At 42.8% G+C, this 14758-nt stretch overlaps 1 protein-coding gene across 1 annotated transcript; it reads left to right on the forward strand.

Annotated features, from left to right (window-relative positions):
• Positions 1 to 887: 887 nt before the first annotated feature.
• EFCAB14 (EF-hand calcium binding domain 14) lies at positions 888 to 13741 on the forward strand (the record flags this gene model as incomplete). Its single annotated transcript, XM_079535240.1, has 11 exons — positions 888 to 1069; positions 1230 to 1378; positions 4234 to 4379; positions 6291 to 6389; positions 8406 to 8516; positions 9328 to 9393; positions 10182 to 10373; positions 10565 to 10645; positions 11916 to 12027; positions 12624 to 12755; positions 13566 to 13741. The coding sequence occupies 11 exons, from the start codon at positions 888 to 890 to the stop codon at positions 13739 to 13741; spliced, it is 1446 nt and encodes a 481-aa protein (XP_079391366.1).
• Between the last annotated feature and the right edge of the window lie 1017 nt (positions 13742 to 14758).

Consider the following 14758-nt stretch of genomic DNA (forward strand, 5'->3'; position numbering starts at 1 on the left):
GGGGCGGACATGAGGGGATGCTGTGCAGAACTGGGATTGTTTAGTACAGAGAAACATAGAACCATTAAGGTTGGAAAAGTCCTCTGAGAACACCAAGTCTAACCACTGTCCGCGTCCCTCAATGCCACATCGTCACGGTTCTGGGGCACCTCCAGGGACGGCGACCTGCCTGTGCAGCTGTGCCACTGCATCACTGCTGTTTCTCAGAAGGAAATTTTCCTTCTATACAACCAGAACTTCACCTCTCATCCTCTCACAGTTACGTGGGAGAAGAGGCTGATGTCCACCTCATCACAACCTTCTTTCACAGAGCTGTAGAGAGTAATAGGATGAGAGCATCAAATATAAAGCTATATTGGCATCAAAGTAACATTTCACTGTGCCCACAAGCGCTGTTTGTAGGGAACACCCGCTCAATGGATGCTGTAAGGGGCTGCCTCTACAACAGCAGGGCCGCCGTGGCGGAGCCGGGATTCGAACCCTCCATGTTTCCCACCGCTATCCCCTCAGCGGCTCTGCAGGCGACGGGTTGTTCCTGGCGGAGGCGGGATTCGAACCCACATCCCCCCACACCACTTCCACCCCAGCGGAGAGGCGGGGCGGGTCCCGCCGCCCAACGGGAGCGCGGCTTGCTGGCGGGCGAGGGGCGGGCCGCGGCGGCGCCGGCGGCTGCCATGGCGCGGGCGGGGGACCGGGACGCCGCTCCGCGGGGCCGGCGGGGGAGCAGCGGCGGCCCCGCGCAGCGCCTGTAGCCGCGGCGGGGCCCCGCTGAGCTGGCGAGTCGGGGCGCGGAGGCGGCGGGGGCCGCGGCGGCGGAAGGAGGAGGAGGAGGAGGCAGCGAGGGGCAGCCGCCGGCCGCTCCGCCGCCCCCCACGCCGCACAAGAGGATGAAGAAGCGCAAGGAGCTGAACGCCCTCATCGGCTTGGCAGCCGACGGCCGCAGGAAGAAGCCCGCCAAGAAGGGCTCCGGGCACCGGCTGCTGCGCACCGAACCGCCCGCATCCGACTCCGAGTCCAGCTCCGAGGAGGACGAGTTCGCGACGGCGGGGGGACGGGGCCGCTGCGCCAAGTGAGAGCGGGGCTTCGGCCGGGGGCTGAGCCGCCGTGGGGTCACCGGCCCTATGGGGTGATGGGGGACCGTGGGCATGCGGCACTGAGGAGGCGGGCGCTGGGCAATGGAGGGGTGAGGTTGGACTGGTGATCTTAGAGCGCTTGTCTGCTTTCCCCAGGGCGGACTACGTACGCTGCTGCAAGTTCTGTTACCCGCTCTGTGCTTTTGTCATTCTGGCCGCCTGCGTGGTGGCGTGTGTGGGCCTGGTCTGGATGCAGGTGGCTCTCAAGGAGGACCTGGATGTGATTAAGGAAAAGTTCCGAACCAGTAAGTACGTGCGGCTGTGCTGCTGCCTGTTTGCTTTGGGTAGCATGGAGAGCTCTGTCTGCCCGCCTGCTCGCTCTGCACCTGTAGGCACAGAGCTGACACACTGCCGTGACTGGAGGGGTCCTCTGAACCCAAGATAACTGGAGGCTGAGCAAGCCTAAGGATGTGGCGTTGTTCTTACTGCTGGTAACTCCCAGGGAAGAGGGACACAGCCGCTTGTACATGCATGCTTCTGAAAGTCCTACTTTGGGTTTGGCAGTGCTCCCTTCTGAAGCCACTGCTGCAGAAAGTTCTAAGAAAGCAGCCTGGGGAATTTTGATCCTTCTTCATGCTCTCCTCCCCCCGCCTCCCCCAAAAGAAAATAAATAATGGAGGTTTGTGTTCTTATCTTGAGCTCTCTAATTGTCTAATACCTGCAGTTCTGTTACTGCAATTTAAACACTACTTTATGTTTTTCTGATATATCTTTGGAGTGTTTATCTTGCTTTCATTAGCCCACATTTGTTCAACTCAGTGTGCTGTGTGTGGGGTTTTATCATGTTTGATACTTTGGACCGGAGGTAACTTGAAGTTTCTCAAGTTTCCTCTGTTTAAGTCAACATTTAAGTTTTCAGTACTGTGACTGCTGCTGTAGTGCTGAGGTATAAGAAGTGACAAGGCTTACCTGAAGTGCTCTTTGCCTTACCTCTGGATACAAAGTATGGTACCTTATTTTACTAGTGTATAAAATGCCATCTATTGAAAAAGGCAGCAGTAAGCAGAGGAGCTGTGTGAAAGGAGCAGAAGATAGCAAAGCTTGAAGTTTTGCCTGAAGAGTATCTTTGTTCAGTGCAGATTTTGTCCCATAACTTTTGGTCTTTTTGTTAGGATTTCTATTTTTTTATTTTTTTGCTCAAGACAATCTTAAAAGCAAGGCCAAAGTTCTTGGAATTGAAAAGTTTGAGGATGCTCAGGCTGGAGGCAAGTAGAGAGCTTCATTTGTTTATGGTAGAAACAGATACTGAGGAAGTGTGCTTGCTGTTCTTTGAGAAGTTCTCAGCTGTGGGTGTCTGGGGCTTCCTCTTGGGTTTGTAAAGTTGATGCAAGGTGGGGAGGAGCTGATTGCTGAGCTGTCTGCCAAGGTGGAGTCTTCTGGCTGGCTAGCACTGCCTCGTGGCTCTAGTCTCTAAGCATGCTGAGCCTGGTTTTGTCCTGTTATGGGTAAGCTAACTGCTGGTCTTCATGCACTGATACACTTGAAGCCATGGTGTGTACTAGCAGTAAAAGTTCTATATGATGCCATCTGTTGGCTTTGGTGTAGTGAAGTTTCATCATTCCTGTTGTACACAGGCATCTTTGTTAAAGCAGTTGTCTGCTTCGGGCACGCTGTCTGGCTGCCACAGGTTTGCTTGTTCTCTCCTTAATAGCTCTGATAGAAAAACAGCACATTATCCTGCATGCAGTGGTTAAAACAGTCCTGCATTTCCTTGTTGCTGAAGTAGCATCCCTAGAAGCTGGATGAGAGAGGCATCATTAAAATCCAGAACAGCAACAACAGAAAGATGGACAGCAAGAATAACCTGGTTCCAAAAGATAAACTCTGCTTTGGTGGAACAGGTGGGTGGAAGGAGGAGCGAAGTCATGCAGGCCCATATCTAACCTTCCTAGCACTGTAGAGAAGTCTTAAATGCAGTTTTGCTGTACACAGAGAGAGTAGGAAAATGGAAAGTAAACTTTTACAAGAGCCTCTCACGTGAGGAGACATCTGATTCAGTGCCATGTAATTGCATCAAGGTATGCAAATGCACAAGCAGCCCTGAGTTTGATTTGGCTGAAAAACACCTGTAAAGGACTTTGTAACCAGAAGCATTATTTGAATCTTGGGCGATTAGTGCAGGTTACTCAGTTCCTAGAAATGACTTCAGAACTTGCTTTAAGAGAAGTGAAGTGTCTTTTAGAAAATGCGCACGTTCTGTGTGATTAGGCATCCACTCTGTGGGCAACCAGCACTCTTGAAGGGTTTTGCCCCTTTGGGCCCTATGGAATTTCCCACGTGGAAATTCATCCTGAAACACACTGTCAGGTCTCAGTGCTGTCAGCAGTCTGGGCTCTGGAAGATGGCAGTTGGTGCTGGAGCATTGCAGTGCTGGTTGTGCAGAATCCTGTCATCCCCATCTCAAAAGCTTTGCTTTCTTGTTTCTCATACCTGAGGATTTAGGGTTGCCTAATAGCACTTGCAGCTAAACAGCTTAGTCACTGCACACCCGGAAGAGCTGCATTTCTGAGGCTCACTAGAATTCATCTGAGCCACGTTTTCCCCTTCTCTGTTATTAAACGCAGTGATGACTGATTTTATTTCCAAGGCATGTGTCTGTTGATTTGTTTACTGACAGATATTGGTGTGTAAGCTTATCTGTTTTTCTCAGTTGTCTTGTCATGTGGAAGAACTGTAATCACGTTGATCTCTTTGGAATTCACTGCATCACCACTGACCTCTTTATATGGGGCACTGAGTTTCATTTCATGTGCCTCCTTTGCCCTAGTGCTGATAGTTTGTGTTTACTGTTGTTATTATTTTCTATCTTCCTCTCATAGCAGTGCCAAATAACAGCACTAAAAAAAGACCTGTTGAAGTTTGCCGAGGTGACAGGACTATTGCAAAGCCTTACATTCAGTAAGGTCTTGTTGGGTTTTCTCTACAGATATGAGCTGCTGTTTCAAGCAGATATTTAGTACAGAAGTGGCAATAAACTCATGTAGTAACTGTTACTGCTGCCTTAAACTACTGTGGATGTTTCTGCTTGTAGTTTGTTCCTCGCCTGTTCATCATTGTTTACTTGGATACCTAAGTTTTATGTTTTTGTTTGTCTGTCTAGTGGAATCTAATCAAAAGACATCCTTCCAAGAAATTCCTAAACTGAATGAAGATTTGGTGCAGCAGCAAAAGCAACTGGAGCAAATTGAGACTGGAGAACTGGGGTTGGGTAAAGTTTGGATAAATATCACAGAGATCAACAAACAGGTGAGGAGAACTAAGTGCTTAATTCTGAAAAATCAATTGAATGTTGTGTTTACAGAAAATGTAAACCTGCTAGCAGGAAGAAAAAAAGCTCATTTAGTGCAGTGCTGAGCCATTCTCTAAGGACTTCTGTGGCCAGATGCTGAACTCTTAAAGTTAAATAGTGTATTAATACTGAGCCAAAAGAAGACAGAACATCCAGTTAGACTGGAGACTTATGGCAAAGAGGAAAAGTTATGCAACTGATGGGGAGGCTTGTGGCAGACTTTAAAAAAAAACAACTGAGAACTGTTCATTTATTTATTTTCTTGCCAAATAACTGTGTGTTTACCAGGACAGATCTGATATTTCGGATTTAAGGAGAGTATCTCCAAACATTTTCTGTGCATAGAGGGAAGTTAATTCACATCAGTGTGAGTTGATCTTGCTGCAGAGGAAGTATTGGTATCTTGTGAATGCAAAATCTGCTAATACTCACTTGGAATCTGAGCTGGAGTAAATCTTAGCTCTGTTTACTCTGGTAGAACTAAGCCACTTAACAGAAAGCTGTTTCCTTAGCTGATGTATTAGCTCACTTCAAACAAATCATCCAGGAAGGCTCTTACTGAAGTTCTTGCCTGAGAGTTTAGTGACAGTTCATGACTGCTCACAGTTAGTGGTATCCAGAAGCACTTTCTTTTACTGTTGCTTTCTTTTCCTTTTTAAAGACCATTGGGATGCCTGCTCAGATGGGCTGTTTTCATCCCCGTGCAGTGATGGAGAGCTTAGGAGTGGGAAGTGCATAAACACATCTGAAAACTCAACTTGCTTTCTTTGGCACCTGACAATACATGTTATCCACAGATGTTTAGGTGCTTAATGGGACTTTCAGGAGGCTATTATCTGCTTCTTCTTGTTAGAGATATACTTGGGACATGGTTCCTGCAGGCACTTATATTACTTTGGGGTCTGGTCACAGTCTTGGCCAGAATTCAGTTGTTGTTTTTCCATGAATTGTTGGGATGCACTGCTGGGAATTATTTCAGCCAATGTCCACAGCTGTGAGGCTAGAGCCTGCACACCAGCTGGTCAAGGTTGGCCTATTGTAAAGCTAGGATCTTGTCCCTTTTATCAGCATGCAAAACAACTCCTTTTCATAGCTAGAAGAAAGTGGGTTTTATGTGCTCTACTTTTCAATTCTCCAATATGAGGAAACTGATTCTTCATTTGTTTCAGCTACTGGGGGCTACAGATTGATCTGAAAGTGGTAATGCCAATAATAAAGGACCAGCTTGTGATCACTTGTAGTTTCACAGCCTTTTGATTGGAATGAATATCTTGTCTTGAAGACTTATAGAATGCTTGTCATCTGGGTGAAACAGTTGAGAGAAACCACTTCTTAACTGAATGTGTTAATGATATGTGCACGTTCTTTGTCCATCACTCATCTGGAGAAGTTGCATGGATTTGCTGGGCAGGTTTGTGATTGCTAAATGCAGAACTAGATGAGTGTTTCCTCTTTGTAAAGGCTTCTTGTGCAATATAAAAATAAAATAACAATCTTCCTTCAGCAGCAACCTGTCAATGAGGGGATGAATATAAAGTGGGTAGAGGGTGCCACATGTTTGTCATTCAGTTTGAAAAACAAACTTCTTGCTTCTATTCCAAGAGGCAGATAATTTTTAGCATAGCCTAGACAGGACTCCTCACCTAGAAACAAGATTGTTTTGTGTCTGCATGTATGTAAATATATTTTTAGTTCTATCTAGTGTTAACGGTGAAGTCGTTAGTTATGTGAAAGTTCATAATCAGGGTTAAAAGTGAAGTCCTTAGTTATGTGAAAGTTCACAATCAGGGTTAAAAGTGAAGTCTTTAGCTATGTGGAAGTTCATAATCAGGGTTATGCTGACTGATTCTAAACATTCCTCTTTGTAGATATCGCTATTGACCTCAACAGTAAATCATCTCAAAACCAACGTGAAGTCTGCTTCTGATTTGATTTCTCTTCCTGTCACAGTAGAGAAACTCCAGAAGGCAAGTACCATAGCTGTGTGTTGCTAAGTGCCTCCTGCAGTGCTGGCCTGCTGCTGGGCTCTTGGGGACAGAGAGAACAGCGGGATTTACCTGAACAGTACGTGTGAAATAGTGGTTTCTCTACTGCTTTTAAATTGCAGCTCATGTAATTGATAGTGTATGGTCCTAAGATAATGTGTTGCAGATGTTTAAAAAAACAACGACAAATGAAGGTCTTGGCTCTACCTTTTTGGAAATCCATATGTTTCTGATTATCCTCATGTTGTCACTTCTTTCACTTGGAGATTGCTTTTCTTCAGGCTGCTGATCCTCTTAATGTCATGTAAGATACTGGTCTGCCTGCAGTTTTGCAGTACGTGCACAGCAAAGCATACATTGTACTGGAATGTTTCCTGACACTTCCTTGAGAGACAAGCTCAAATGAGTGACACAAGCATACAAAATGGCCTCTGTTAATACAATGTTTTTCTGTGCCCCATAGCTTGAGCCTTCTCTACTGGCCCGTTCATTATGGTTAAAGAAAGGCTTGTCAGAACTTACCTGAGTCTCCCTTGGCAGTTCTGTTACTTAGCCCAATACAAATATTTATTGCTAAAGCCAGTTGTCAGTCCAGTTCTTGTGGCTTCTATAGGTTTCCATTTCTCATTTCCTATTCCTACTAAGTTATCATGTAATCAATGAGCGAATACGTAAAGCAAGCACTGTGGTTTGGTTGACCAGGCTGCTAGGATCTCTTTTTCTGGGAGGACTATAGAGCTGTTACAAGCATGCTGGATTTCCACTGTGTCATAAGTCATACAGAAGTAGAGTTTAGATCCTGCACATAATTTATGTAGTAACCTTGGTGTTATCTTGCTGCACTTAACAGCAGTACTATCAGTGCAAAGTTTTAAGGCCAACAGGTTTCATCTTGCAGTGATCTGCTGAGCAGCCAGGCTTTTTTTTTGTGTTGACATAAGTCTGCTTGGTCATACCTTGTGAAAATGAAAGAGAGTGTCAGAAACATCCAGAGTTCATTTCAGTCTCTCCTGTTGAAAGAAGGAAGGTGTCAGATGTGGCATCTGTTTCCTTTCCTCTTTTGATGCCATCTTTCTTGCATGTATGTTTTACAAGATTGTTGTAATAAAAAGCAACCTGGAAGCCTTCTAAGAAGTATACCGTGAGTGTTGAAAAGCTACTCTGATGTCTAAATGCAACAATGTTAATGTTGGTGGGTTTTTCTTCCAGTATCATGCCAATGAAAAGAAATTAATTTCAAGACGCAGGCTTCTTTTAGAACCCTGGCTGATGCTGTAGCTTCTGGGGGATGCCATAGCTGGGTGAAGCTTCTCTGGGTGATGGAATAGCTTCTGTCAGAAGAGCTTTGGGTGTGGGTGGGGGAGCCCAGCTTCTGGTGAGTGCAGAGAAAATGTTCTGCCCAACAACTTGTGCCCAGCTGTGTTTGGATCACCTGCCTATAAGAGAAGGAAAGAATGAGGGTGCAGCATCAGGAGCAGCAGTGGTGTCACAGCACATAGGCTGACCCACAGAACTCATGGGGATTTTTGTGATGCTTCAGTGCTCTTCTTCCATTAAAAAAAAAAAGAAAAGGCAATGCTGGCTTGGAAAGCTGGTTAGCAACCTTCAGCAGAGCAGTTCTGCAGTGTGTGGCACATCCCCTGAGCAGCCTGAAAGCTGATTAGGTCAGGGTGAACACACAGTGTCAGCACCTGTGTGTTTAATACTGATACTTCATGCAGAGAGGAAGAAAAACGCCTTTATATCAGGGCTTTTTTTTTTAATACCAAAATGTTTGCATTGCTTTGGGAACCTGAAGGCTGTAGTTGTGGTTTCTTTGCGTGTCACGGTGTAGGGTGTGTTAACTTTTTGGCCGAGATGCCATGGGCATAGTTGCTGTTTTGTTTGCAGAGGAGGTTGTGTCTGTGGCAGACTGCCTGCTGCTTCATCAACTAAACATTGGGTTCAGGGCATTGAAACATGGGATTTTTGCTGAGATTTTTGTCTCCTTTCTTTCAGACTGTAGCGACCATAGGCAGCACTCTGACCAGTGTTTCTCACGACGTTGAAAACATACAGACAGCTATTGAAGAATACAAGAAATCCATCGAAATACTCCAGAATGACGTGGTAAATTTGTACTGGTTTAGCAGGGTGTGTTCTGAGTTTACCTGCCTCATTCACAGAGCATAAGTGCTCTGTGAAGTTCTTACCTTATGTCTTCAGAACACTTTCCAGGTCTCAGTAGATGCCAGTTGATACATTAACACACTGCTCATCCCTGTGTAGCATCTCCTGTATGATACCAAGCATGTGTTTTTCTGGTGTCACAATTGATCACTGCTACACTTTCTGTCCTGAGGTTTTTGCATTCTGCTACTCTAAAGTTGTAGAGCCTTGGAACTGTCTGCTTTTTGTGATGCAGAATGCTGCTTATGGTAACTGCACTGAGTCCTGCAAGTGAAATTGTTGAGATGATCTGCTGGTTGAATTAAGGATATGGGCAAGGATGAGGTTATTGACCATCCTTAGCAGAAATTGCTTGCTGTATTTATGCTGACCTCTCTTCTAGTGGAAAAACAGCAAATAAATAGTTTTTCAGTGCAGTACAGCACTACTTTAAATTATATTTTATCTGCTAATATTCTCATTCTGCATCTTATTAAACTAATTAGTGAGTGCTGAAAAAACTTAGTGGATGTGACTGTATGGCAGTGGTGAAATGTGTGCCTTAATACTACTTTAAAGGAGAAGAGTCAATTTGGGGGGGTTTAACTAAAAACAACACATTTGACTTTCTGTTGTATTAGCCTAGTTAAAATACTGAACACACAACAGACATGAGCAACAATAACTATCACAAAATATCTTTAGTTGTGATCTGCCAGTTCTTAAGAGCTTAGTATTTGTTACAGTCATCACTTTCTGCTTCTTTCTTTAGAAGGAACTGAAACAGTCCACTGCTCTGCCGACGACTGAGAAAAATCAGACAGAAAATTGCAAACAGGTATTTTTCTCCCTTGCATAAAGAATTATTGATACAGCCGTGTAGTAGTATATGAAAAAAGTATGGTTTTTATGAAGGCAAAACACAAATGGCATATGTCAGAACCAAGTACAAGATAATATTACTGTAGTTTACTTCTGTGCATGTGCAAACATGAAAGTATTGTAGCCTGAAAGCACTTCCTGTGTGTGCATTAACTAAGTGAAAAGTAAAAATCAATATCAAACAAATTACGGCATACTTTGCTCATGTAAATGATTTAAAAGCTTTTTATTGAATGGATTTTATGGCAGGTACTTGCCAATCTGAGCAAGCCTAGGAGTGGCGTGTGTTGAGTCACCCTTGAAATAATGATGTGTGCAAAGAGGGGATTAAAAAAAAAAAGTATCCATGCTCACCTCAGATAGTTTGTAATGTAATTATATTGAATATAGTCAATATAATTCATATATTCATCAAAAGTGTATAAATGTGCCTAGTACCTGCTTTTTTGGGGAGAAATAATTGGTGCAGTTACTAAGCTTGCTCTGGAAGATGAGATGAATAGGCTTTGTGTGTTTGCTGGCATAGCTGAATTGATTGCATTAGCAACAAAGAGGTTAGCCTTGAGGAAAATCTCAGTCAAACTTTGAAAGCTGGAATAACTTTGTGGAAGCTTCTCTTAAATGTTGCCAGTGTTTCCGTGGTGAGGCAGCCTGAAGTGTGCCTGGTTAAACTGGGTCAGCCACCATGTTGTTGTAGTGCTGCAGAAGTCAAGTAAGCCAACATCTCTTGGTTTTATATTTCAGGAAAGCCAGATATTCCGTGCAGCTTTGGAGGAGCTAAATAATACTGTAGTGACAAGCCAGAAGTTGAATGACATCAAGCTTCTAAATGTGGATTCAGCCATTGGTAACCTCAGCCAGAGGGTTATGCTCTTGGAAAACACTCCTGTTGCTGTGAATAAGCTGGACAAAAGAAACAACTTGTCTACCAGTCTGGTAAGCATGACTGTGGGTGTCTGCTAATCTCAGTTTGTCCTGCCTAGCACATATACTGCTTCTTAAGGTCTAACTAAAGTGAAAATTAAACTTCGGAGGCTTTATGCCTAGCAAACTTGGAAGAAAAAAGCTTTATTATAGAAAACAGTAAGTGCATGAATATACTCAGCTTTCCTCCCCTTTCACTGTAGGGGAATGATACAACTACCTCTCTAAAAGTGAAAAATGAAGATCAACCAGATAATGAAACGCATTCAAATAAAGAACTGAAGGTAAAGTAAGGAAACAGAAACTACACTGGGTTAGTAGACCCTGTTATTGTCTTACAGTCATGTTTTGAGAGAAGATCTGCAAGCAGGGTTATCTGATCTGGTTTCTTTTACAAGTACAGTATAGAAGGGCAGCTTACCTACCCCATGCTGGGGAAAGGAAATGAATTAGGATGGAAAACAAGCTGGAGTTCAAAGTCTTGCCATTTTGATTATGTATGGAATAACATGGCAGAGCTGCTGTAATATCCTTTCATATAGCTGAAAGTTTAGGGAGGTCCAGACCATTGGCTGTTGCACTGAGAGACTTTGGTAACTGCCTTAATTTGAATTCCCACTGCTATGCTTTCAGCAAAGCTGGTGCAACTATTGTGTCTTTGTGCTATGAGTGGTGTTATAGCATTTACCTGCATATGAAAACTTTCTTGGGCTTATGTTTAATCTTGATAAGCATAATTCAGCATAGGGCAAATATGAAAGGATAATGGGAAGGAAATTCAAGAAGACAGTGATGCCCAAGTTTGCCCAGTCCTCTGACTTCAGATCAGTGGCCTCAGGAGCCAGCAGCCAAAACATAACTTAGGGGAGCTTTGTGCTAGTGGACAATGTAATGACTGGCTGTGATGTGGTTTAACAGACTTAGTGGAAGAGTGAAGTTTTGGGTTGGAGTTGAGGGATGGTGCTGTTAAGGTTAGTTTCCATTTTCTGGTAAGAAGACAGATGAGTGACCTGGCTATGCTGTCAAATCAGACTCGAAATGCTGTGATCCGGAACTTTGTAATGAAAAGAACAGAAGAGATAAAGATGTAAAAGACATGCTTGACAGAGGTGTAGTAGTGTCAGCCTTAAGGCAGTCAGTGCTGCTGTAAACATTTGAAACAATTAGTTATTTCAATTCATGTATAAATGTTCATTCCAAGTACATGTTAACTTTTTATAGTACCGTTTTTCTGTATTGTACCTAATTATATAAGAAATATGGAAATTAAATGTCACCTTGTTTTGAAAATAGGCAAAATACTTGCCTTCTTTTGGGGTTTAGGTTTTGGTTCTGTTGTCTTGTTATAGATGATATGAATTTAGTCCTCACGTGTTCCCATAGATATTTTTTTAATTTTTTAATTTTTAATCTTGTTAATAATTTAAAACTTGGTCAGCCTGGAAGGCACAAAGTCATTCAGAAGTACTTGGATACTTTAAACTAACTCTTGCCCTAATCTTCTCCTTGTGTTGAAGGGGTATTTTGTAACAAAATTCTTTTCTGCATATACAGGAAGCAGGAACCAGAGATTCTCAGGAATTAAATCTAAGGGAGAAGCTTCAGCTACTCAATGCTCGTGCAAGTAGGCCAGATGACGACCGACCCATTGAGACATCAGAGAATGGTAAGGGAGTTGTGCAACAGTAGCCTCTAAAAATGAATGGATGTCCTCTCTGTAACTAAAAGAATAAGTAATGAAAGTGAATAATGTTTCCTTGAAATTTTTGGAGATTAGTTCAGCTGAAGTCACAGAAAGCAACTCTTAGACATGGAAAATGATGTATGAATACAAAAGTTTGAAGATGACAGTTGCTGTTATAGGAGGAGATAATGATGCATCCCTTGAGGAGGGAGAAGGTGGGGAAAGCAACCCAAGCAGGCAGATGTAGATTCAATTACTAAAGGTTGCTCAATGCTTCCAGAATGGGAAGTGAAAAGCATTTGCCAACCAGTTGTTCTGTGTTTACAAATGTGCTTTTTCCAAGTACAGCATGAAAGCTGAAAGCTGGATAGCTGTCCAAAAATCAGGTTTTCTTTCTTCTGTTCTTCCAGTTCTTAGTAAAAGTGCATAACGTTGCTGTATTCTGAAACAATTTTGCACCATTCTTATCCCATACAGCATCTGTGTGCAAAAAAATATTAGTTCTGGAATTTTTGTTTGTTTCTGCTAACTGTAATTCTGTGAAATTAACAAGACTAATAGAAATTGTTTTGCAACAGTTGAAAGTAGTCCTAGTACTATGACAAAGCCCACAGACCTTTCAAGGCTGGGTTCAAGGTCAGCTGATGACAGCACAGAGAAGAACAGACAGCTGAGACATCTGTCCTTACCAGGAGTTTCCAGCATAGAAGGTGTGTTGTCTTCTCCTGGCTGACCTTTCCTTCTTCTAAATCTTTTATGTAAATGTTTGGGAGGCGTTAAGTGTAACTGCAGTTATGGCAATGTCTGGATATTCTGTGATAAGTTTGGTCAAGTTGAAAAGCTTGAGAACGTAGATGTAACAAGCAGCAGAGGTTTAATCAGGTGTGTTCATTAGAGTCAGTTGTTTATTTTGAGCTCGTTAAGTATTGTGTCAAACGCCCAAGAGACTGGAGAGTAGGCAAGGTCAGAATTAGGATGCTGAAGGAAAAGGAGTTAGGTGTGAATGTGTCTGTTGTTGGTCTGTCTTTGTCCTTTTTTTCTTCTTTTCCTTATCTCTTTAAGAGGGGCTGCCTGGCGGAATGAATGGTTTCTAGATCTTGCTGTTCTGTCTCTTCAGCTACTGAAAGGGCATTGCTTTGCATCAGAAAGTGAATGGACACTTCCCTTTATATGATCAGTACTGTTGGTATAGCAACAGTCATTCAGAGCCTGCTTCTGTGAAAGATAGCTGGTCTGTATGCAGTTGGTAGTGGTAGAATGGGCCATTAGCTGTGGCCAGAAATAGGGATTTCATTTTAATTTTTTTTAAGACTGGAGAAATGTTGATGGTCGTGTTTTGTGGTTTTTCTTTTTCCTCCTGAACTTACTGACAGCACAGAAGGCAAGCTACACATTTAGAGATGCTTTATTTACTTAATGACTAGGTGGTAACACATAGTGCAGTAAAACTGGTAGAGTAACTTGCACGGTGTTCCTGTGTGCTTCAAAGGATTACTTCTAAGTCACTGTTCTTTTTGCAGATCTTCAGGATTTGTTTGACAAAGCACATGAAGATGCTGATGGAAAACTGTCATTTGAAGATCTTCAAAAGCTGCTGGGCTCTGCAGCCCAAGACTCACAGATCTTTAGGAAATTTGACACAGATGGTGATGAGAAATACTCATTAGAAGAACTGAGATTAGCTTTGGGTGTATAGGATAGAGGTTTAGGGATGTGATGTTGAGGAACGCTACTGTAGCTAAAGGAAACTACGGGACATGAAAAAACTGCACTTTCCCAGTGTTTTATTGACCTTTGGTTTGTACACATTGACATCTCTTTTTTCATTTGCATTTATTGAAAAGAAATTTACAGGTTTAGATGTCAATATGGCATAATATTGGGACTGTATTACAATCCAGAAAATTCCCAAACTTGTTTAGAAGCACTTGCTGGTCTTTCTTTCCGAGGGAGTTCTTGTTTTTAATTTAAAATGTGTACATATAAAAATAAAACTATGGTTTTATATTTCACTGAAATTTGCCTTAAATTAGAGAGCTGCACTTTAAGTAAAGCAGAAAGAAATCTGTCTTGTAAAGATGGGCTTTTTCTGCTTGTAAATATCTGAAATAGCTTAAATTATGCATATTTAAGGAGAAGTTAGTGTCAGGGGTTGTGTTGGCAGTGAACTGTTTATAATGAGAGACTCGAGCCTAAAAGGAGTGGTTGAGAGCTTCAGCTGAATTCTAGTTTTAACTCAGCATATCCATGGATGAGTTTGGAGTTAGGCAGAGGAAGGAAGGAAAGAGGAGCCATGCACATCTATAGCAGGACTTACTTTCAGAGGGAAGAGTTGAATGTGTTTTTATATCATAAGCCTACAGGAGCAATTACCTACCAAGTGCTTGGGTTTTCACTTCAGCATTCTTTTAGCTTTGCTGTATTGCATCCAGATTACATTTTCTAAGATGAGCCTAACTGGTTTGAAAAAGAAAAAAGCTACTGAAGAACTTTAACAGATACTGAAGAGGTAAAAAGCCTGCAGTGCAGCCTGCTGGGCAGCCCAATAGCTCCAGCCCTGCTCTCTGTGCAGGTAGAGGTGCACTGAGTCACGCTGACTGATTACTGCAGACCTTGTGATCAGGTTTGCTGATGCTGCTGGCTTCTTCCACCCACTGTTGTTGAGGTCACTGATGAAGTGCCCTGATTTAAAGCTCCTTGTCAGTAGGATTGT

The sequence above is a fragment of the Tetrao urogallus genome, assembly GCF_951394365.1.
Source record: "Tetrao urogallus genome assembly, chromosome: 5".
In the NCBI taxonomy this organism is placed as follows: Eukaryota; Metazoa; Chordata; class Aves; order Galliformes; family Phasianidae; genus Tetrao; species Tetrao urogallus.